The 24,705-nt window shown below is 36.8% G+C and overlaps 1 protein-coding gene across 1 annotated transcript in view; it reads left to right on the top strand.

Annotated features, from left to right (window-relative positions):
* Positions 1 to 24,548, top strand: part of TBC1D12 (TBC1 domain family member 12) — a 49,325-nt gene extending 24,777 nt beyond the window's left edge. Inside the window, 12 exon segments of the mRNA XM_075504846.1 lie at positions 2,322 to 2,378; positions 9,015 to 9,130; positions 11,160 to 11,242; positions 12,900 to 13,017; positions 13,370 to 13,476; positions 14,142 to 14,222; positions 17,072 to 17,166; positions 17,931 to 18,002; positions 19,992 to 20,120; positions 20,469 to 20,578; positions 22,332 to 22,590; positions 22,833 to 24,548. Of these exon segments, the coding sequence (XP_075360961.1) occupies positions 2,322 to 2,378; positions 9,015 to 9,130; positions 11,160 to 11,242; positions 12,900 to 13,017; positions 13,370 to 13,476; positions 14,142 to 14,222; positions 17,072 to 17,166; positions 17,931 to 18,002; positions 19,992 to 20,120; positions 20,469 to 20,578; positions 22,332 to 22,590; positions 22,833 to 22,901 (1,296 nt within the window). The 3' untranslated portion in view covers positions 22,902 to 24,548.
* The last annotated feature ends 157 nt before the right edge of the window (positions 24,549 to 24,705 follow it).

The raw sequence follows: 24,705 nt of genomic DNA, 5'->3' as shown, positions 1-24,705 counted from the left end.
TGACACATGTAGTCAGTAAAATGCTATGCTAGAGGTAAAACAAAGTGTTATGTTGAAGTCTTTGAAAGACATTCCCCAGTGTTTTAGACTTTTGCAATGATTATCTTGTCAGTAAAATGGTAATTTTACTGGTAGGAAAACTGGTAGGACATCAGTGAGACAAATGTCTCTCCTTTTGTTTGCATAAAGGACATAAAATACAGATCAGCTCCTAGTACCAGGCCTTACCCAGCTGCTTGGACAAGGAAAACTTGTCAAGGAGAACTTCTCATGACATCAGTGCTATGTTGGGGGCACAAATGTATCTTCAGGGGAGTACTCTACAGTGAGCATGGGGCTAATATTTTGAAAATACCGCAGAGATGTTGACTCTGCTGATATGAATTCTTCTGATTGCTGTTTTTTTTTTTTTTTAAGAAAAAAAAAGTCTTTGTGGTCAGCTACAAAGAGTATTGAAGCAAACTTTCTCTTACTAAAGCTTGAAAAAGAAAGCATAAGCATTGTATGTATTTTCATTTCTGTCCTTGGAAGTTGCTGGGTTTTGGGGAAACAAAGAATATAGAAACAATCTTGAGGTAATAAAAATGATATAACTTCTTTTACTTTGATTTGGTGGGACACTAGATTTTTTTGGTCTTCTGGATCCTCTTTTTGATGGGATGCCTCCCCCTCTATTGGGCCTTTGAATTTCTTCAGCAAAGGATGACACAGATAAGAGAAGAAAAACCAGTTATTTTTAAGAAGTGAGCTTTTGCAGGTTAAGCAGACTTACACTGATGAGCTTGAGGTGCTGCAATAGCAAAATCATCATCTAGGCAGGCTGTATCAAATTCCAAAAGGATAGGATTTAGCAAAAAGATTCAGGTGGTAAAGATGCTGTCTTTCATGGACTTCTTTTAAAGTGTGGGTTTGTGGGGTTTTGTTTGTTTGTGGTTTTTTTGTGGGGGTTTTTTGTTTGTTTTGGGGTGTTTTTTTTTTTTTAAGATAAGCCTTATCCTTCTGAGGCTGGCATGGTACTTCAGTACTGAAAAGGAGAAAACAGTATGGCAAGGGAGAAGGAAGCCTTTAAAATGCTTTTTATTAGTCTGGGGTATGCATGGTACAAGAACACTGCAGATACCTTCAGAAATAATGTTGAAGGCATGATAAAAAGCTTATTTTCCTTCTTCCAGGTGCTGTAATCCAATGCTTAAAAGCAACAGCTGTGTCTTCCCTTCCCACCCCCTGCCCTGTCTTTAAGCTTGGCTCCTCCATTAGAAAACCACCCTTGACTTTTGAATGGAAACCTGCAGAGCTGTGGTTGTACAAGGTCTCCTGTAGTCGGGCATGCTTTTGCCCAATTGCCTTGCTGCAGTGCGATATAAGGGGTTTCATATTGCTGCTTAGAATCTTACTTTTAATTTAAGTGACCATTTCTCCAAGCCTTACAAATGTATCTTAGTTCTCATCAGCTCACCAGTGCGGTTGAGGTGTAGTCCACTTTTGAGCTTTCAATTTAGAAATACTAATTATAAGATGGCGGGGGGGAAGGTGGGGGACTTAAAGGCCTGCTCTAAGTCACTGTGCTATTTAATGACATTTTCTACCCTCTCATGTGAAATAGAAGAACCCAAACATTTAATGTGAAAGTTCTGTTTGAAAGTTACCCTAGTATTTTGTTTCTTGCCAAATGCTTGTGCAAGTCCAGTTACGTTTCTTTTCCCTTTCTCCACAGTGCAAGTACTATTCTTGAGTATTCATTTTAAGCTTTAAAGCTCACTAGCTTATAGGTGAAGATCTAGGTGGGTGTGAGATGCAATCTAACATGAGCTGAATGAAGGCAAGGTCTTCAAGATTCATTTTCAGAGCAAACAGTTTCTGTTTTCTTGTGTCAGCCTATAGACGACGTTTTGTTCTTTCCTTTTTAACAGTATATCTTCCAAGGCTAGTGTTTAAATAAGTGTAACTTTTATGGGTGATGTGGACTAGGGAGAGACAGTATATCAGGAAACGCCTTTTGTCATGCACCTGAGAAGTGCAATGGGAAAAGATGTCCCTGCAGGCAAAGGTACTGATTGTAGAAAATACAAAACTTCAGTTAAAACAGAAAAATAGTCCAATAGATGTCTATACACATCTTGCACAAGTGGGAAGTCTTTGTATGTGTTTTTGTATATTTTGAGGGCTGGAGAAGAAGGAGGAACAGCCACATCTATGTTTCTTCAAACATAGAATATAAATACTCTACATGTGAATTTAAATTTTGGCTTGCATGTTGCTATATTGTAATGGTCTTTTCCTTTATTTATTCACTAAGGCTTTGCTTCTGTTTTTCTCATTAGGATGACAGTTCTGGCAGTCTTGCGTCAATATCTGCTCTCAGTCTATTAAACACAGGGGTATGAAATTTAATATATATTCTTTTTAGTTGTATTCAATACCATGCATGGGACTATGTAGCACTCATTAAAATAGAACAAACATCACATTTTCACAGTAGCATGAATATTTTATGGCACTAACCATCAACTCATTAGATACCATTAGTAAAATAAACACACAAATAAACCTCACACATGAATCTCACTAACAACTTAAAGTGATAGAGTATTATTGTTTATTATTGTTTATATTGCATGTTCTTGAATAGCAGGAAATAGGTAATGCTAGAGCTTGACAGTAACTTACTTTGTTTGCTTACTCCTTGCTTAATAGTAAAAGTTGTTAAAAGGCTTAATTTGTAATATTTTTGAGCACCTTGTATTAGCTTTGAAAATTGATATCCTAGAATCTTTTTTTTTTCTCTGTCACTACGTCACGCAAGCTATTAATACTGGCACTTCAGAACTCCAGATGCTTTTAATCACTATTTCCAATATGAAATTGGAAACCTAGAAAAGCTATTGAAACTTTTGTTATATGTTATGTCTTCTATTTGCTGTGACTGGTATCCTTCTGAAATTGGTCTCACGCACATGCCTGTTACTTTGAAAACTTTTTATGTAATCCCACACCCTGTGTTAACTAGTAATAGTACAAGTTAGCTTCTTAGTTCTGTAGATCTGTTACTCTGGCATTGTGAAACAGAGCAGTAATGTAACTGCTAGTTGATATGTGATGCCTGTGGTTCATGTTACATGGTCCAGCCACTCTCAGCTCTTCTTTATTGGGCCCAAGAGCCCCTGGCTTCATGCTTTTTTGTAAACAGCAAAAGATGAAACTTGATGCAACTTGTTAATAATCCAATTGAGGAAAAAATAAATGAACAATTGAAGATGGATGGCATTACTTTGGAATGTTGACTTAGAAACTCTTCAATGTCTGGTTGTTCTCTTGTACTATGTGAAGATTATTATTTTTCCCTCCTTCAATATAGGTTCTTCCTATATTGCCTGCAAGTTAGGAAAGAGTGTACTGTTCTGTCTGTCCTGATAGCATCTGGCATTCTTAGTTCTGGGAAAATGTCTAGTTTATGACTCACAGAATTTTTCAGTGACATCTACTCTTGCTATAGGCACTTCTTTGTTTTTAATCAGCTCATAACTAGTTCTAGCTCAGCAATTTTAACATTTAACCTGGACACACACACATGACTACATAGGAAGGAATCCTTCTGCATTAGCAGAAATTCTTCTTGCTTAAATTTTCTACTAGTTTTATTAAAGGGATGTAGATGGGTGCCCTCTGAAGTGATTCTGTTAATGCTTCCATTCTGGGATGATCAACTCTGCTTGAAATGAAGGGAAATAATCTTTCTAATGATATTTCTAGTTAGCTGTACAACATTGAAAATAATCATATAGATGTTTTTAGAGGCCCATCTGCTCCACAGTCGCACGTATGTGTAGAGGGGAGAGAGGCTTAAAACCACTTGAAGAATATATGGCAATCCCCATTGTTTCCTCAACAGAAATCACGATTGCTCTTGAATAAAACCTGTTTCGATATCAGGCTTAGAATTTTGGGGGAGTAAAGCATGTTAAAAGAAACTGTAATACACAGGGTGCATGCTTTGTTTAACTGCAGTGTTAGTATGCCTTGACATCTACTTTAAATAGAGGCAATCCTTAAGATAGTGAAAGTTAATTCAGTGTTGCCTATCAGGTCACTTTCTCCTCCAGCATACATAAAACATAATTGGCTCTGTGGTGCTTAATCTGTATAATTGGTACTTTCAGGACTGCGAGGACTTCTGCAATCCTTGTAGTCCGAGGCTTTTATCAGTCATTTCCAGGAGTTCAGCTTTTGTTGCTGGATCCTAGATAGATCAAAACTTACCCCAGCAAGGCGCATGTTAAATTTCATGGTCAATATTTATTCCTTTAAAGCTCTATAGTTTGGGCACTGTAGATGCAAGTTTGTCTTCTAAAATTGAATCATTATGTGCACACTTAGTTAAATACTTCATCCCCACAAACATACCCTACTTAGGGTCAGCTAATGCTTTTGGATGCTGTGATGCAGCTCGTTTTCCTTTCTGTAAGTTAGTTTGCTTAGAAGCTGGAAGGAGCAGCTATGGGCAATTATGCATATGTTACAGAGTGCAATCCAGTACTGTTTAGAGATATCTAAACCAGCTCTGAATGGTCTAGCTGTCCTATATGGCTCTTCTGAGGAAGGATGAAAGCAACTTCAATTTCGTATGTTTTCCATGTAGATATGAAAAAGTTGCAGGCAATAAAGACCTGTGCAGGTTTATTATTTTTCTTTTGTTTAAACCACCAGGATTTTTGTTTGGCTTTTTTTGTTTGTTTGTTTTTTTAAAGAAGTTACAATTTGGGATATCTTTATCTCCTTAAGCACAAAGGCAGTTTATAAGCAAAAGACTCTTTTCCCAGCCCCATTTACGTGTTACCTGTCTGTAGGTTAATATGCTTATCTATATTTCTGTAGGAACAGATACCAGAAATACAAGTCCCTCCACATATCAAAGGGCTCTTAAATATACTGTCACAGTGTTTTTCAGGAAAACATGTTTTTAGCCTATTAACAGGTTTATTATTGGCAGTAGATGAGAGGATGCAGTTCCAGCCTTAATAACGAGATAACTATTCTTACTTTCTATTAAAGCTGAGATTTATTTTTCTTTATCTATTTTGGGATTGTGAAATGTTCCATATCTTTTAATAAATACCAGCTATGCTGCAATAAAGGATTTTTTAACAACATTCCCTAAACGACTGAAACCATACATGTGACACTTCCAATTTTTTTTTTTTTTGCATAAACAGGTCTTACATAGTCTTGAATCTTAGTTGTCCACTGTTCTATCCTCTGGCATATGCCCTGCATGTTAAGCATGTGACAAGACATTTGACTTTAAATTGTATTTTTACCTTATTATGGAAGAGTATTAGCTCACATCCTTTGAAGTGAAATTCTATGTCAGCTCAAGCTTTTTATCCTGTGTCAAGAATTTTAGATTCTGCATCAAATGCATGGTTAAGGCTATTGGATTCTTTACATCTAGTCATACAAAATATTCCAGAAAAAATTGATATTTTAGTTGCACAAACTAGTGAGTTCCATGCATGTCTGATGGTTCTGGGATCTAACCTTCAAGTAAGTTTCCTAGAGCACAGGCTTCTTGAGGAAGAAGCATCTTCCATTGGGAAGTTCTGCTACTTTGGAATGTATTCCATCTTGGGGAATGGGCAGCCATGACAGTTCGAGCTTGAGGCTATTTGGTCTCTGCTTTGACTCTTTCTAGTAACACAGTTTTCCCTCTCTGTGGGAACTGTTTGTAACCAACTGTTTGTAAAGTGTATTTACTTCCAGAAACACAGTTGGGTGATGAGTTCTGCCTTTTGTGGAAATCCCTGTTGAAGACTTTTTTTTTTTTTTTTTTCTTCTCTGTTATTTTGGAAATAGTATATCAGTTCTTAGCATGTACGATAGCCAGAAGCACTAGCACCATTCAAACGTGTTGCTTGTAATAAAAGGGTGAGAGTGGTTTCATTTCTAATGTCCATCTTGCAATGCTTTTTTTTTAATTTAACTTGCCTACAAATTAGGTATGTAGGAATGCTGAAAAGGTTGGTACCGTTTGAGCTTCCTCATCTCTGACCACTAAATGAACTTGATTTTGTGGCTCCTGGTACAAAGTACTGGAAAGTGTGAAAGTAAATCAGAACTTCTGCTAAGAGTATGAGGGATGGCATTGCTACTGTACTGCAGCCTGGATGCTGACCTCCAGGTGCTATCACAGGATGCATGCCTAATTTAAGAATATGCTGGGGTAGCCTGGGGTATAAAGCATGGTGGGAGTGCCTATAATGTCTCTATAGTTTTAGGTGGAATTAAATAATTTTAGGCTTAAGAATTCATTCATACAGTGAATGTTGGTTTTCCGATTTTTCTCGTGCTTGTGTGAATTACAACAGAACTTTACCAATACTACATGTCCAGATGGTCAAGATACTTGTTTGAATGTGGCAAATGATGTTGAATGCGTATTATTTTCAATCAAAAGTTATCTTGGGAATTACCCTTCAGGAGAGGAATATGCTCTAGGAAATTTGTATAACCACTGTTCTTGGCCAGAGACTTAGAAATATTTAGAACTAAGTTGTATTTAAGAACAGTTGGCTAGTAACTTTTAAGTCATTGTGTTTACAAAGCATTAGGTTTTTAGCATGAATGTATGTAAAAATGATGATAGCAGTTGCTCGCTCTTTTTCTTTATAAGGTGCATATTTGGCCTGCTCTTGAAGACAGAAAAGCAACAGAGCTTCTCCTCTAGTTGAAATAGTAGGCTAGTTGCTATAGATTTGTGCTTGTCTTTCCAGGGTGCTAACAAAATGAGTTATTTGGTGCGCTGCCATGGGGCAGAGTATGATACAGTGGTTAAAAGGTAAATAGCTGGAAGAATAGCTGAAGACTTGAGGAGGCGGGGGTGGAAACCACTTTAAAAGATACTGAGAATGTTTCAAAACCATTCTTTGGCTTGTTTTGTGGAGGTGCAATCACCTTTTTTCATCAGTTAAACTATTGTTTTGACTCCCACAAACTAGAAAGAGAAGGGCAAGAAGTCCAGGTAACTCCTCAGGATCTGAGAAGTGTAGTGGCATATAATGCATGTGGCCTTACCACTGTGAACACACCTCATCTCCTCTGATCTCTGAAGCTACCAGGTTGGGCCTGGTTAGTACTTGGATGGGAAACCTCTTGGGAATACCAGGTGCTGTAGCCTCTGCCTAGCAAGAGTGGAGTCTCCACTCCATTTAATATCATCCTTGGTGATATTAAAAATCTGGCTGAACAAGGCCCTGCGCAACCTGCTGTAGTTGACCTTGCTTTGAGCAGGGAGTCTGGACTAGATGATCTCCAGAAGCCCCTTTCAACCTCCATGATTCTGTGATAGCATCCTCTTGAGATGAGATTAATATGACTTCACTGAGTTATACTTTTCAGATCATTTAATGTGTTATGCCGAATGTGGAAGAACTTTTGTTAGGGAAGAAGAAATTTTGTTAGGGATCATTAAAATGGATAGGGTAAGGAGGCTGTTGAGCAGCAAGCTTTAAGCCACCTTAGCATTGGGCAAATGCTTTGTGTCTTCTCTGGAAATCTGAGGCTGCACTTGTCATGTTTGTAAGAGGTCTTTTCCCATTTAACTTTATGGACTTCAACTATATACTGAACTTTTAAGCTATATAATAGATTAAAGTTGTCAGCTCTGCTTCTATCATGCTATCAATGAATACTGAATGTGTAAAGCCCTCTTTCTCCCTGGGAGAACTAATGTGTACAAGAAGCTGTGTATTAGGTGTGAGATTCATTTGGGAGCAGTTTCTAGAGAAGACTGTTATGTTTGATTGGGAAGATACATGACCTAATTAGTAATAGATCAGTTTTTTATTTTTGGTGACTTAAACATAAGATATTTTGGTTAATCTGAGACTGAATTTACTTACACAATTATTAAAGCAACAGATGTACAATAACAAACTGTCCTTAGATGAAAAAAACCTTGTACCAGTTAGAGCTCATTTGGCTGTGCTTAAGAATAGAGCTGTGTGATCTGTGAAAGTACATTACTAAAGTACCTTGAATTTGTTCTCTTAAAAAGATGATTTGTCAGCTCTTGGTATTCCGCGTTTGAATTCCAGCATGTGGAAGACTTGCAGAGAAACTAGTGTTTAGCCTTCATGCCTAAGGAGAGTGTGAACCCACAAGCTAACTTGGTTTGGGAATAAGTTGAGAGTCTTCTCACAGATAACCTTTTAAGATTTGCTGGATCATAAGAATAGGTTTCTCGGTAACTTGGCAGTAAACTTTTATTTACAGAGGCTAAAAAAGAGGGAATGTGAGATTTGAGGTTTTCGTCTGGCTCTGTCTAGCCTTTTTCCTAAAGACTGTCTCATATTTCTGTTTTGTTGAGTTGCTCTGTGGAAAAAGGAATGGGATTCTTTCTTCCTCAGAGTCTTCTGTGTATAGGCTCTTAAATATTTCTTTCTAAGTAGATTGCATGTTTTAACCTCTGAGAAAGAAATGATGTGAAACAGACTTGTAATGATAAATATTGTTATATTGTCACTGAGTATAGTGTAGGTAGTTCTAGATAATGTGGTTTTGATAGCCTTGCTAAAGGCTTCAGAAACATGTGAGGGGTACCGGATCTTAAGGGTGGCTAGAATCAAAAGGAAAGAAATGGGAAGACACACACATTCTTGGTTAGTGTTTTTTTGTTGGATTTTTTGTCAGCTTCACAGATTGCTTAAATATACTTGCGCACTAATTAATTTGGGGAGATGGTGCAGATTTCCTAACTGTAACTTTGGATGCTCAGTAGTAATATTGAACTAGAATAGAGCAAAGATTAAGTTGATGCAAGAAACTGCTTTCTCATTCATCTTTACTTAGAATTCCTGGAAAGCTGCACTGTCTTGCTATAAACAATTTGAACTTGTAATGTTAGCTCCTTGCTGTTGTAAATTATTTAATATCATATATTTTAACTATTTAATGTGTTAAGTAATATTAGAAGTGAGGCTGAAAGCTGAAATTGAATTTTTATCAATAATGTTGTTTAGGAATATGAAGCACGGACAGGAAGAATGTATAAAGCTCCACCCCCATCAGCAAGACGTAAAAATATTGAATTTGAACCACTTTCAACTACTGCTTTGATTTTGGAGGATCGACCAGCGTAAGTATGATTCTGCTGTGGAACTGATGATGACTGAATTTGTTCAGTATGCTTCTGATGAGCTCAACTTCACAAGTCTTACAGGAAAGTATCATTGGATTATTCCATCCCAGATAATAGCCTAACAAATACCTCCAGAAGAATCTTTAAGTGTATTATAGTCTATATGAGGAATTCTTTCTTGCTGTAATGGGGCCACCAGTCTGTTATCTACTGTATATCACAGCTGCCTGTGACAGTGTTGTGCGCATCCTTAATCAGGAAAATTCCTGAAGACTTACAGATTTCTTCCCTGCCACCTCAGTGTGTACTCCCTTCTCCTTCCCCCATTCTGGAAACTTAATTTCCTAGACCAGTCAGGAAGACCTAACAGTGGCAGTTGTTACTTCAGCAATCCTGGATTTGGCTTATCAGAAGAGTCTTTTAAAATAGGAAAAAAGAAAAAGTATTAGGTAGGTAACAGCAGGAGTGGGAAGAATTGCCTTTGAAGCACAAGAAATACCTTTCTGTCGCAAATGCTGAATGCTCATTTTGTATCTGGCAACTACAGCTAAATGCTTTGTTGGTACTGAGATGATAGTGTTCACTGATACTGTTCCTTGCCCTTCTTCCAGTTATGTTTTCATGGCTCCTTAAAACTACAGCTGAAGGCAAGGAAAGAGCAGATGAAGGTGAAACAAAACCAGCATTAAGTACAAATAAGAAAAGTAATGAAAACTGGGTAATAAATTGGTCAGTATTTTCAGCTATACAGTCTTCAGCAATTTGAAGGAAAGGGGAGGACCTGCTGACTAGGAACACATGCTGTGAGGAAAGCAAATGGGGCAAAGCTTTCAAATAGCACCTTGAGAAAGCTTGTCATGGCACTGTTAAATGTTTGCTGTAATCAGTTCCAGTTAGGAAATGGAAAATAGAACATACAGTGTTTCCTTTGATATTCTCTCTAGTAGTATATAAGCTCATTCAGTGCTAAGAAGGAAATATCCTGAAGGGAGGTACGGATTGCTATGATTATTTTTTTGTAAATGCTTTATTTCTTTTACTGTGTGGTGGAGAGTAAGATATGCAGTAACTGGTTTGCTGATGCCTTTCTATACTTTCAAAATACCACAATTCATGAACTACCCTAAGTATGTTTTTACAGACGACACTTCCACTTGTTTCAAATTGGAGTGCCATCCCAAGTGTGTAATGTGTTGCCACAATCTCGTCCTTGAAAATAGATTCTGCTCTCACTTTCATTGGAAATATCAATAAAGTGATCTTTTCTGCTTGTATAAGAGGAGATGGAAAAAAAATTTTTTTTTAATATTAAAATGACAAAACTGTGTTCTGTTTATTTTGAACCAAAGTAGGCTAGAGATTGGGTAAAAGACTGAGACCAAACATTGTGTTCTGATTTGTTTTGGAATGAGTCTGCCTGGTCAAAAGGAAGAGCGTGTGCTTGGCAATTAGGGGATCACTATGCAGTCAAAAACCAAACACATTTTAAGCTGGTGAACTTGTAGCACTGAAGCAAGCTTCCTTAGCTTTAGCTCTGACATAAATGGGGATCTATCCTTTCTTCCTTTAGTAAACCTATCTTATTTTGTGGGAGTTTTAAAGGGCTAACTATAATTAATAAAAACCTTTATCTTTTATTGAAAATACGTTATCACAGATTTCATATGAACAAATGGAGTATTGATATGCAGGTATATTTAATGATTAAAATATGCATGTGCAGCAATGCATTGGAATAAATAACTATATGGAATATCAGTATTTCCTTTTTGTCACTTCAAGCAAACTTCATTTGAGCATCATTCCAGATGTTCAACAAATCTAATAACTCTGCTTTGGGGGAAGCTATAGGAGAACTAATAAACAGAAGCAGTAAACATCTGGTAGTTCTCCACTGCTGTTACTGAAACACTGGTAGTGTGACAACCCCAAAGCTCACCTTAGAGAGAAGCCAGATTAAAACCTCTTTTGAAATGGTTCAGAACGTCATTTGTGTGTATTGAATTCAGGAACAACTTGTTTTCAGAAATCTTCCTGCCAAATCGGTGGAGGAGGCTTTACGTCACCGACAAGAATATGATGAGATGGTGGCAGAGGCAAAAAAACGAGGTATGTTAACTGCTAATAATAGTTATAATTATTTTTAACTGTGCAGCAAAAATGAAATAATTTCTGGCTTGTAGGCTAGTAGGTACAGTAGAGAACAACCTTGTTTAATATCTAGGTTATTCTCTGGTACATATGTGCACACAGTTTAAAACAGAACTCAATTATCTAATTGTATTCTTATTCCACCACAGTGAATGTAACTAGGTTCAGAAGTCAGTTTAACCTTTTCTTTAATTTTTAAGTAGGAACTTGATTTTTTTTTTTTTTTTTTTTACTTGTGTAATGTGATCAGCTAGAAACTTCCTGGGTACTCAGATTCTTTTTTCAAGCCATGTTGCTGCAGTTGCCACTGAGAGTCAAAGTATAATAAAGCTTGACTGCTTAAAGATATGTTTTTTCAGGAATTTGAGAATTGAATTTGAGAATGGAATTGAATTTCAATTCCAATGTGAAGACAGATGAAAACTTTGGGGTTTTTCCAACCAGCTGTACCTGTGTGAACCTTCCTACTCCCACTAGATCTGTTTTTTAAATTAAACATATCTGTAGCATCTGGTACTGTGTCAATCTATGAATAGTTGTTGAAAGGACTTCTGTAGTCTTGTGCCTAGTATTCAGGGAATAAGCTATTTTAAGAATCGGTGCTGCATGTTGCTTGGGCTGTTGTCAGAGATATAAGCTTCTGAACTGATTGAGCCTCTATGGATCTGTGGCAGCTTACTCTGAAAAATGTAGTAAGAAAGCCAAGGCATTTGACAACTCATTTCACTCTTCTCTTGTGGTCCGCACCTTGTAAGGTGTGATCTGTGGTCCATGTTCTCTAACTGCCTCTTTGGAGGGTCAGCCATGTGTAGTGTTTTAGTATGTGTGCCCTAGTATTCATTAAATTAGAGACTGTTACACACACAAAGCTTCAGTAAAAACTTAATGAAGCTGGTCAGCTGTATCAGTTTACCAGGGATAGCATGTTTACTCTGTTGATGTGTCTAATGCATGCATAAATAGAAAATGTCTTGCAATTTCACAGTGGTTCTTGGTGATGTCAAGATAGCACTGCTCTGTCCTTCTTTTAGCATTTTTAATAAGAGGATCTACAAATGATCCTTTTTTAACAGAAGGCAGAACACTCCTCTTGTTCAGCGTTATGGCTTTGTCTCAGATCTTTATGTCTTCTTTCCTGAAAAGAAAAGGCATAACCCTTCTCGGTGGAAGTTTCAGTAGAATTTGAATAATTTTAAAATAGATGTGGAATTGCACTTTTGAATAATATTTTTATCTATAATTATTGTTGATTAGTCTAAGTAATAAGTAAGGTTTAGGTAGCACATGGTGTGAAATTCATTACAGGAAAAACAGTGCTGATGTGCTTGCTTTTCAGTCATTCTGTGTACTGCTGAAAAGACTGCTATGAGTTTTCTAGCCAGATTTTTGCTTGTCTAAATCTCTGTGTATTTGAATAACTTAAAGACAGCTTAAGCTAAAAAATTGCCTGAGAAATACACCTACAATCAACAGAAATAGTACCAGCTAGCTCCTGCGCAACTGTAATTTACCCTTGATCTCTATCAGACATCTAAATAATTAGATAATAGCTGAATTATTTACCTAATAATTTATATGCACTAATACAGAATTATTAACATGTTATGCCTAACAGAAATTAAAGAAGCACATAAAAGGAAAAAAATAATGAGAGAGCGTTTCAAGCAAGAAGAGAATATCGCTAGTGCTATGGTGATTTGGGTCAATGAAATACTACCTAACTGGGAAGGCATGTAAGTAAAGTTCTGTTGTGTAAATGAAGCAAGGCTGCCTTGTTTCTCCTCTGGAAACAGAGGAACCACATACCTTATTTTCCTTTTCCTGTCTGTTTTGTGAAGAAGTCATTTTTTGTTGCCATGATATAGTGAGAGGTCATTACAGAGCAACATGAAATGTGCTTTCTGGGAGCTTAATGTTTTGGGTGGTTTTTTTTAACGGGCCTTTAGCATAAGCAGAGATCCTTGAATATTGATTTGGGAAATAGTATGTTATTTTGCTTGTAAGTTGCCCAATGATTTTAGAAAACAAGATATGCAATATATGCCTTTTGTTTTTGGGTTTTTTTTTCCTGCTTCCCTACCCTAGGCGTGCTACCCGAAGAGTTCGAGAGCTGTGGTGGCAAGGATTACCCCCAAGTGTACGTGGGAAAGTTTGGAGTCTAGCTGTGGGAAACGAATTAAATATCACTCCTGGTATGTCTTAACAGATCACATTTTAATGCAAAATCAAGTTGGTTTATTTTCAAAGAAAAATTTAAGCTTTAGTTTAAAAAAAAAATACAAATCAGGGTATATTTGCTTTTTGAAGAACTGTATTTCACAACCTTAGGAACGGCTGTTTTTTTACAGTTAGACGGCATAGCCTGGTAAACTATGGAAACAAGGTTCCAAAACTGCTTATGAAAACCTTTTAGTCTCATAAGAGTTAAGATACCCCCCCCCCCCCCAAAAAAAAAAAAAAAAAAAGTTTAAAATTGAGAATTTGTAGCTTTGCTTTCTTAAAGGGGTGGAAAGGGGAATTGCTTTATTTCATAACTAATGATTTTGATGAACTGGAAATCTAACCCATTCACAAAAATAAAAATTTGAATTATTTAAGACATGATTTCCCTCTTGTAATTTGCATGTTCACCACAGAAGAAGGCATAATACAGTGCACACCATAAAACTGTGTATAGTGGTACTCCAGTGGTTAGTGGTAACCATCGAATAGATTCTCCCCCCACCCCCAGTGGTTAAGATGAAACCAAGCAACAAAACCAAAGCCAAGAATAGTTAGTGTGCTTTTGTTTTGGATGGGTGCTTTTCTTACTTATCTCTTCCTTTTTTGTTGTTGGTTTTGTTTTGTTTTCTTGCAGAACTTTATGAAATCTTCTTGTCGAGAGCTAAGGAACGATGGAAAAGCTTCAGTGAGACAAGTTCTGAGAATGACATAGAAGGTGAGATCTCCTGAATGCTAGACAACCTCCTATTCACTTTTACAAACCCAGAAAGTCTCACAAGTTGGAGCTGCAATTGCAGCATTAGGAATACTTGTTAAAAGTGCTCTGAGTCATTCCCTACTTAAATGTTTGCTTTCTTACAGCAAGTCAGTGAGTGAGAGGCTTAACAGTATTTACTATATCAATAAAAGATGCATTAAAATATTGCATGTGCTAGTTCACTTTCAAATGAACATGTTTTCCTCTGAATTCCTGAAATATAAGGACTAAGCTCTTATGAAAACTTTAGATGAAATACAAAAAGAAGAAATGGGAAACTACATTAAGCAGAGCTAAGCAACAGCGCATACCGTAGATAGTTCTTATGTTGGTATCTCTTCCGCAATTTTGGGAAAGAAAAAAAATATTTCCTATTTTTTTTTGATTGTGGAACTGAAAGGTGAAGAATACATAACATATTACACATTTTGGATCCCACTTGAGTTTCCTTGGTTGCCCAGATGGCCTTTCCACCCTAATCTATTAAGTGGGGATGTTAGCACACTTGTATGTATAATGGAGTTTTACCACTGGCATATTGCTGTCTCCTGTGGCTGTTCTCCCTGTTAAAAATAGCATCAATGATGTTTTTAATGGTGGATATATCCTTGTTATAAACATTAACTCCTTGGCTGTTAACAGTTACTTTTTAAAATGCTGTCTTATGTGATACTGTCAGTACCAGCTGCTATGAAATGACTATTTTTTTGAGTTGGTCTCTTTTTTTTGGGAAAGAAAATGCCATTGTAATGCAAGAAGTGCTTTTTTTGTTTGCGCTTGCCATAGCCCGTCCTGACTAATTGGCTACTTTGATTGTAAATTACTCAGGTCTTCTTTAGGCTAACTCTGTGACTCACCTGAAACTCGTATAAAAAAATTGTGTGTGTACATGACTGTATATATGCTTATCCTTGGAAAATATGTTTGCAATGCCCCTTGGTTTGTGGGGTGGCGGTTTGTTTGCTCTTTTGTTGTGCGGATGCGGGCTGAGTGTGGGGGAAGGCTGAGGTAATTTGTTTATTTTGGAAAGTTAGTAGTTCTGGATGGGAATGAAAGGGGGAAGGGTCCAATTTGATTGTGTCAGATATTCTGGGAAATGTAGTAATAAGGGAAAACTTAGAGTAATAGGATTTTCATCTCTGGTTGAAAAGCAAGCCAGCCCGCTGTGCTTATTACTAATCTTTGGTAGCAAAGTCTGGAAGATCAATTCTTTTAGACCCATTTAACATATTTGAGTAGTTCTGAAGGTTTTTCCTGTTCAAATATCTTTAACACTTTATTTTGGCAGATAAAGATTGAAGCATGAAAATATCTTTTTATGTCTTGAAGACAAGACATTCATCAAAAGATGTGTTATCTGTCAGATCTGTTCAAAAGACCCCCAGTGACTCCTCTTTTGGAGTTGAACTGAATTTCTTGTATAAATCCAGAGTTTCTTATGCTCTATACCATAGCTTATAATCTTCCTTGGGAATACTCTAAATGGATACTGTCTCAAATGAAATGATCCTAAATTAACCAATATACTAATACCTGTTCCTTTTGAAAGAGAAAGGAAGGATTAAGCAGCAGTTCTTTAACTTTTTATTTTAGATTGTGTATGTTCTTTCTCTGTAATAATAATTGCCGCCTTTCTCCCGAATTCCCCTAACACAGCCTCCAGCAGTCCCACTCACTCCTGAATGCAACTTAGTTTTAGGAGGACTGGAAGAAAATGCTGCTTTCCAGACTTCAGCAGAGCAGGTTCTGTTTAGCGTATTCATCAAATTCTGCAATCTTCCGCTTCCCAAATAGGTCTTGACTGGTTTAAGGCCTCTGAAAGAGCCTTTTCCCCAAGTGCCATGTGTATTTTTCTCCTTGCTATCAATAGTATTTCCATCATGTCCCTATGTAGAGGACAGGATAGAGATAATTCAAGGGCCAGCAGAATTTCTTCTGGAGGTTCTTGAGTGAATGCTGCCTTCTTTCCTGCCATTTGAGGAACGCCACTCCTTAGGATGCAAAAAAATCTGAGTCAAATGACATCTAATGAGACCTCAGAAGTAATGTAACTTCTGCAGATCATAACTGTGTGGTCAATTCTGGAAACTTCAGTGAAGTTTTTCTGTATATTTTAGTTACCTTCAGTAAAAGTGGGACATGAGAAAAGCACGACTACAAAAGTAATATGCTTGACTTCGCAGGTGAAGCAGTGCTGGCTTCTTGTGATAATGATGTAATTCATCTTTTTCTTCTAGTGTACAGAGTGTATTTCAATGCTGCTGGTTGAAATGAGCTGCCAAATGAGCCGATTAGGAATGAAAAATTTGAAAAGTGAGATCCCAGTGGATCACGTTTCGATCAAAAGCAATGCTCGCACTCTGTATTCTTGCACAGACTCAGTAATTGAAGTCACAGTAGAAGAAAAGAAGGAAGACAGGATTTTGAGGACTGGGCTGGGCAAAGTGCAAATTCTAGTGAATGCAGGGCCAGTCTGGGCCTGAATAGAGTGTTATACAGAAGTAAAAGGTAACCTGTTGTTTTCAAGTCTGAATGGTGTAAAGGTGTATGACTTGAAAAAGAATGAGTAGACAGGTAGTAATTACTGATCGTTTCCCTCACTTTTTGGAGTTGATGGCATATATCAGGTATCAATGGGCAGTTTCAGCTCCTGAAGTATAGCACTGTAGAGGTGCATTCCAAGAATTAGAACTAGGTAACTTTTTTTCCCCTAGATCCTAAAAGTGCTCTATGTGCCTGTGGCAGTTTTATTCTGAAGTCTGTAGAATTTGTCTATCAGTTTTAGTAAGTGTTGGTTTTGCTTGCAGATGCAGGTGCGTCTGTTGCTGATCGTGAGGCCAGTCTGGAGCTAATTAAGTTGGATATATCACGCACATTTCCATCCCTGTATATTTTCCAGAAGGTGAGATTTCTGTAACTTCAGTTATGACAACTTTAAACTTCTGAATAGTTAAACAAGAAAAGGAACCTAGCTGGCTAAATATGGAATAGTTTTTAGAAGTTGTTTGTATAAAACAACAAAAGTAAAATTGGTTCTTTTCTACATACAACAGCAAATAGTCATATATATATATATATTTTTTTTTAATGAGAATAAAGTAGGGACACGTAACAATGGACTATAAGGCTTCTCTGGAAAAATTGCATGTGGTTCCTATTAATGTTCATGAAATTACATGCAAAAATGAGACTATTCTTAACTGCTTCTACAGAAATCTTGATGCGTTTTAGTACACGTTTTCAGGCTTTATGATTTTTATATAGATATATGCATACACATGTATATAAAATGGCATGCACTATTGTAATACAGTAACTTGTGTTACTAAGAATTAAAACATCCACTGTCTCTGAAAAGGAAAAACCAATGCTGGATGTGTACCAGATATACTCATTGATGTGTACCAGATATACTCATTTTCCAATATATACTGATTTCTACTGCATTATTTCATAGGGTTATCGGTCTGTTACTTCTCCTTTAATTTCTCAAAAGCATACATAGTAATGCTTAAACACTGGTATTATCTAGATGTGAACAAAGCAATAATTCACTGGCTCACTTGCATCTTAAAATACTGGCTTGTTACCTTTCTATATTTATAAAGTGATTTTGAAAAAACTTTTTTTTTTTTCTTTTCCCCCTCCTCCCTCCCCTTGTATTAGGGTGGTCCTTATCATGATCTCCTGCATAGTGTTTTAGGAGCATATACATGTTACAGACCAGATGTGGGATATGTAAGTATTTGCTGTAAAATGTTTATAACATGGCAAATAAGCTTAAGCTGTCATGTATTAGAGCATATTTAATAAGTAGGTTATTTAAACTTTATGCTACTAGCACTTAAAAATAATTCAACTTTGGCACTTATTGTAACTGCTATGAAATGAATGATGGTAATTCATAGAGATAATTAAATAGCTGAAAATGTACTGAATGTCAAGGATGAGTATACTGTTTGTCTTGCATGGAAAATTTTAAATGGATGTGTTCACAAGGCATTATAGTTGTGACAGACCCACAGTATCTACAGAAAAAAACACAAAATGCTAGCGGACTTCCAGTGAGGGCTTAGCCTGTTCTGTCCTAATGTTGCTCCCACTGCTGCTATTTCCGTAGCGATACTCCCTGCTTCACTACCGCACGTCCTGAAATCCAGAAACTCCTTATTGGTGTCTTGTTGTCAAAGCTTAATCGCTCCATCTGAGTTCATGTTTGCAGCAAACATTACTGTGGTTTAAAAAAAAAAAAATAAACCAAAACAAAACAAACAAAAAAAAGCCCCAAAACCAGCCAACCAAAAAAAAACCCCAAAGCCCATAAAGAAACTGCCAAAAAACCCACAAACAAACCAACTAAACCTAATGTCTCTCTGAATGGTGTCAGCTTACAGGAGTAGTTAAATAACAAACAGATGCTTTTTTTTCTTCTTTTTCTTTCTTTGTTCGTGGCGGTAGCTAGGATCACCTTTCACAAGTTCTGATTGCTTCTGGGCTAAAAAGAACTTGAAGAGTTTTAAGTCCGATCCATGCAACAAAGCGTTATTTAGCACAGGGTGTGTTTTCCTCTAAATCAGACATGCTTGGGACTCTGCATCAACATCTAGTTGGTTTTTCATGTTCAAATGTTTTTAGCCCTGAATTCTGTCATCTGTGACCTCATTTTTGGAGACCCTCCCATACTCTTAAGTGAGGTTACAAACTCTGCAGGTTCTGAGACTGCTTGTTCCCAGGGTGGAGTTTTAAAAGGCAAATAAATAACTTCTCATGGATAGATCTTCTCTTTTTCATTAGGAACACAGCTGGCCTGGATATTGCTGATCATAGATTTTTTTTTATTATTATTATTAATGTTAATATTGCAGTAAACTTAATGTAGTCTTATTTCCACACCCATCTATCCCACAAAAATGGAAAGCTGTGGGACTGCTTTTGATCCATATCAATACTTTTTCCCCTAGTTGGTTAAAATACTGAGTGCATCTTTTTTAAATGAGGAGCAGGCAGCATAAATGCCTAGAAACAGGAGAATAAGCATCATTGCAGTTGGAATTGGTAAAATTATTTTTATAATATAATTAGTATTCAGTATTTTTTTATAATAATGAGTATTCAGATAATCAGTTAACAACTACAAGAATAATGCTCTTCACTTTTATTGCAGGCTAAAGTGTTTTTGAGAGAGTAATCATGGAAAAATGTAAACTTGCATTGTAGCTAACCACTTAAATGTAATTTTATGTATGTGAACAAATACTGTTTGGCAAGTGGAAAGATATGTATTGACTGTCCTGAAACAGAATTTTGTCTCAATTCCAACATATCTGTCTGGGTCTAAACTGTCCCATATGTGAGGTTTTTCTCCATGTCTAGTTTTCCCATAGCTTAACAATGAACTTAAGGCCAAATTTTGTCTCTTATGAGCTCTGCATCCAGCCTGTGTGGTTTTAACGTTCTTGCATTCCAAGTCCCAAGGACTTGTGATCATGAGACCTCCCAGAACTTCCATCAAGCACCTAAAACCGGCATCTGAAGAAACACTCTGTCTTGCTGAAATCAAACTGACTGCATGCATGAAAATTATTTATCCATATTGTTTCTGTTCATCTGGAAATGTTACGCAATGGTATTTGATATATTGCAGACTGTAAATATTTCCATTTCCAAAGACATAAGATGTACTGAACCTACTCACCTATATTTGCCCGATGCTTTTCCCACTTGAAGGTACAAGGGATGTCCTTCATTGCTGCTGTGCTCATTCTCAATCTGGAAGAGGCAGATGCTTTCATTGCCTTTGCTAACCTTCTAAACAAGCCATGCCAGCTGGCCTTTTTCCGTGTGGATCACAGCATGGTATGCACAGAGTTTTCTGGTTTTGAACCATAACATTCTTTTGACTTGAAGCATAGTTGATTTATTGATTACTTCCTTTTGTCTGATTGAATAATGGAGAACTCTAACCTGTGGTTACAAAACTGAGAATACCAGATACTAATCCATAGAACACATCCTACTGTTTAAATGTTTCTAGAGGAAAAATCCTTACTTATCCTAAGTAAAAATCCTTACTTAATCCGTACTTATCCTAAGAAGTCACATTGTGCTATGATGACATCCTCAATTCTTGGTGGGGTTTGTGTTTATTCTACAATTAAACATTCTTCTGATGACTGCTTATGAGGTGCTTTACTGTCTCTACAGATGCTGAAATACTTTGCAGCCTTTGAAGTATTCTTTGAAGAAAATCTTCCCAAATTGTTTCTTCATTTCAGATCATACAGTCTTACTCCAGACATATATTTGATAGACTGGTGAGTTCAGAGAACATAGCAAACCTAACCTCACAACTGTTGGAACACTTTCTATTTTGCTATAGGTTTTTCAGCAACAGAAATACAGCATAAAAAAAAGCATTCAGTAGGTGTGTGTGTACCTCAGCTTCGTAGGTCTTGTGAAATTGTGGTGAACTGTTTTGTGCAACCGCAGTTCCTCTGGCAGGATTTTATGAACTGGGATTAGGAGTGACATCTATTCAGATATAAAAGGAGACACACAGGACTCCTGTGTGTCTCCATGTTGCTGCAGGTAAGTGTCAGCTATGTGTAACATAAGTAGGGGAGAGGAGGCTACTATACCATAGTTGTCTATTGTAAGTGACTGCATGAAATGAACATAATCTGCTACTGAAGAAAGTATGCATATAGGAATATAGACTTCAAAGCAGAAGGAGGATGAAATTTAGGACCTGATTTGGGAAGGGATAAACTTGGGAGTACAGTGAACATTTTGAAGTAATGAATGTTTTAAAGCAGAGAGTACCAAACTACGTTATGGGCCTGTAATGGAAGGCAGTAATGGAAGTATCCTTGAAGTGTGTGTAGTGCTGCCAAATACGGAATGTCTATTCATAAGTGTATGTGTGTGGATAAGGATGTGCTTCATATAGTATTATTATAAGGGTTAGAAGTTTCTAATAGAGTAAATGGAATTGGATAGAATTAAATAATACAAAAATATCATGTCATCTGAGTACTTGGGAATGAAGAACTTCGGCTATAAGATGCAGCTTATCGGTAAGCAGTAAGTCTCAGCAGGAGCAGGTTACACAATAGCAGCATTGAGTCAGGAGCATGCTGCAGTGCTGATAGTTTAGGCAGATTGAGAGAGGTATCTGTGTTGTGGAAACAGTGCTGCTGTACAAAGTACTAGAATATTCTGCTTCCAGTTACCTGTGAGAAATGAAGATCGTTATTCCTGCACATGTTCCAAAGATGGCCTTGAGACAGAGAACTCCTCTTATAAAGGGAGAATAGAAGAGGTTGTGGTAGTCTGCAGTAAGGAGCGTTCTGAAGTTCCTGAACCACTTCCTAATGGGAATAATGGGGAAACAGAGAACACTGTGTTTTGTATCAAAGGAACCCCTACAAATTTAGGGGTGGGGTTTTACAATATGGTACATACAGCAGACTGAACTCTCTGCCAATGAATGCTTTTTAAAAATAAACCTTGCAATAAGAAATGCAAGGGGACTCTTCCCAGTGAGAATAGAACAGCGACTGTCTTTAGATTTTGACGATTGTTAATGTGAATAGAAATTCAAAATGTATCATGGAAATGTAGTTATTGAATTCTCATTAGTACGTTAGTGGGATGTAACCTTCTATTGAGATGGTTTGTGGCTTTAGATTTAGTTTAGAAAACAAATGATGAACAGAGCTGTTAAACTGTATGGCTTAAAGAATGGGAAGGGTTAATTTCTTATTTGTATATTATACTCTGAGTGTAAAGATGTTTGTAACTTCCCTAGCCAGAACTTCCTAAAGGAGGTGGCTTTCAAGTGGAGGATTTCCTGTAGCTTGAAAAGAGATGGATTTCAGGGTAGGAACTCTGACTTTAAAAACTGGACACTTGTGGATCTTTGAAATATGGAAAAAATAAGAACATATGAAATAACTTGTCATCTGCTCACTTCCAGCTAACATAACTGAGGTTTAAAGGAGGTTGTATTTTCACCTTTCTGAAATGGGTTAAAATTATAACTGTGTCCTTTTTTCTCAATTGTAGGATTTTTACACTCTACAGCAAGTCATTACCACTTGATCTGGCCTGTCGTGTCTGGGACGTTTTCTGTAGAGATGGAGAAGAATTTTTGTTTAGGACAGGGTTAGGAATCCTTCGGTTATATGAAGATATCCTCCTACAGATGGACTTTATTCATATAGCACAGTTTCTAACAAAACTTCCGGAAGACATTACATCAGAAAAGCTTTTTAGTTGTATTGCAGCTATTCAGATGCAGAATAGTAACAAAAAATGGGCACAGGTGAGTTTCTTGGAGATAGATATATGTATCTCAAAACAGACATGTCAGCACATGAGTATATGGGGCACTTCTCTTAACGACTACTTTATGTTGCATGTCTGACTTCTGAGCAATGGGCACTTCCTTTCTAGTGTCTCATTCTAGAAATTAATCTCCATGCTAATATTGTGGTGGTTAATATTGATATTTTTTTACCCAAAAGACTGGCTTTTTTATATTAATTAAATAATTTACATTTCCAGGTGTTTGCCTCACTGATGAAGGACAACAAAGAAGGGGACAAGAACCATAGCCCAGCACTGAAAAGCTAATTGTCGTAATGTTGAGGTCAATTGAAAATGTGGAAAACCACTTGATGACAAAGGAGTTTTCACATCACTTCTATGTGGAAAAGCACTATAGAAAATGTGAAAATGAGATAGAAAACCGACACAGCTCTCAGTGGAGTAATGAACTGATGAAATCTTCACCCTTTTGCCAGTATTAGCTTTTGTCGTGGGAAGATTTTGTTTTCACACAGAATACTAAAACCTATGAAACTGAGAAGTGGGGGAGCTCATATTTAATACTTTAAAAGAATCAGCTCAATGCAATAAACATTTGTAATAACTTCTGTTGGTACTTTAAAAAAAAAAATTGAGGCATAACTTTTTTTACAAATACCACAAAGGCACTTTTTGGGGGGGATGAGGGAAATGCTAAATCTTAAGGCCCCAAAACTGCTATCCAAACCAAATGCTTTTGGTACAAATATTACCTCCAAAATTAACCATTTGAACGTATTGAGGACCAAATAAGGTAGTTTGGTATGTTTATGTGCAAGATGGTTAAAATTTGGGAAGGGGTATGGTCTTATTTACTTGTTTGGGGGTTTTTTGTTTGTTTTTGGTTGTGGTTTTTTTTTTTTTTAAATACAGCTTCATCCTTCAGTCTGGGCAAATGTAATTAACTCAGGAACTGTGAAAGTTTTGTGCCCAAACCTGTTAGAGCAAAAATCATCAGAATTTTAAACAGTGGTAAGATCAGGGCTATTATTTTCAGAGTGTACAGCTTTCAAAGCAAGTGGTGTTAAGCATTTTTTTTGGTGTATTGGTTGTGCAGCTTATTAAAAATGGAGTGGGTATTCTGTGAAAGGGTTTTGCCACCAGAAGTTTTATTTTGTCGAGCCATTTCCAGTTAAGAAATACTTGTACGTAATGGTGAACACTAGAAACTGACAAAGCTATCTGCAGACTTTGTGTTGTCAAAGGAGCAGCCACTTTTAACACTTCAGAATAATGCAGACACAGAATCATTTTTGAAACTATCTTTTAGTGTGCAATACTGAAATCCAAAAAGCATCTGGTTTAGTGATACTTAATTCTTTAACATCTTTTAACTGTGAGACATAAGGTCATATTATATGTGTTACAGCAGACATTTGCAAACATTTCCTATTCTCGAAGATGCTGTACAACAACTTGTGATTGTAGGGGATGGCAGTTTAAAATGGATAGCACTGCAGGTGAGGAACACTTGCATTCTCTTGGTCCATTTTTGCTAATATTTAATGTAAATAAATTCCTTACATGTGGGTTTTTGTAACTGGTCCCTCTGTGGAAATCAAGTCAGAATTACCATTATGTATTTTTAAGTGCAGGAGGCTTCCAGTTGTCCGGTGTTTAAAAGCAGAGTCTACATAATTGGGGTAAAGATTTAGTGTGGTGTAACTTACGTTGCTATCTGGTTTAAAAACTACATATATACTACTCATAACATTACAATTTGAAATTTAAATGTCAGATTTTTCTTAACTTATGTATTCACTACTTTAATTGGATCCAATTTGTCTTATATTTTTGTGTTATCTTGTACAGTTTTCTTACTTTTCAACTATAAATCTGTATATAACTGTAAATAGAAGGATCGAGCCTTCCTTTAAGACCACTAGTAACAATTCCTGTGTAAATAAAACTTATAGCAGAGGTGCAGTGTGGTTCCTTTCCATTCCTCCATAACTTCCTGCTAAGTAGGGCAGGAGTGTGCCTCAAGGATAGCGTTGTGCTGCTGGAAACTTAACTGGTTACTGCACTAAGGAGCCACACTTCTGTTACCTGGATTTCTTGCCTCCCTGAG

This window comes from Mycteria americana, chromosome 6 (genome assembly GCF_035582795.1).
Source record: "Mycteria americana isolate JAX WOST 10 ecotype Jacksonville Zoo and Gardens chromosome 6, USCA_MyAme_1.0, whole genome shotgun sequence".
NCBI classification, from domain to species: domain Eukaryota; kingdom Metazoa; phylum Chordata; class Aves; order Ciconiiformes; family Ciconiidae; genus Mycteria; species Mycteria americana.
Note: the sequence above shows the minus strand (reverse complement) of the source record. Positions and strands in the feature narration are given on the sequence as shown.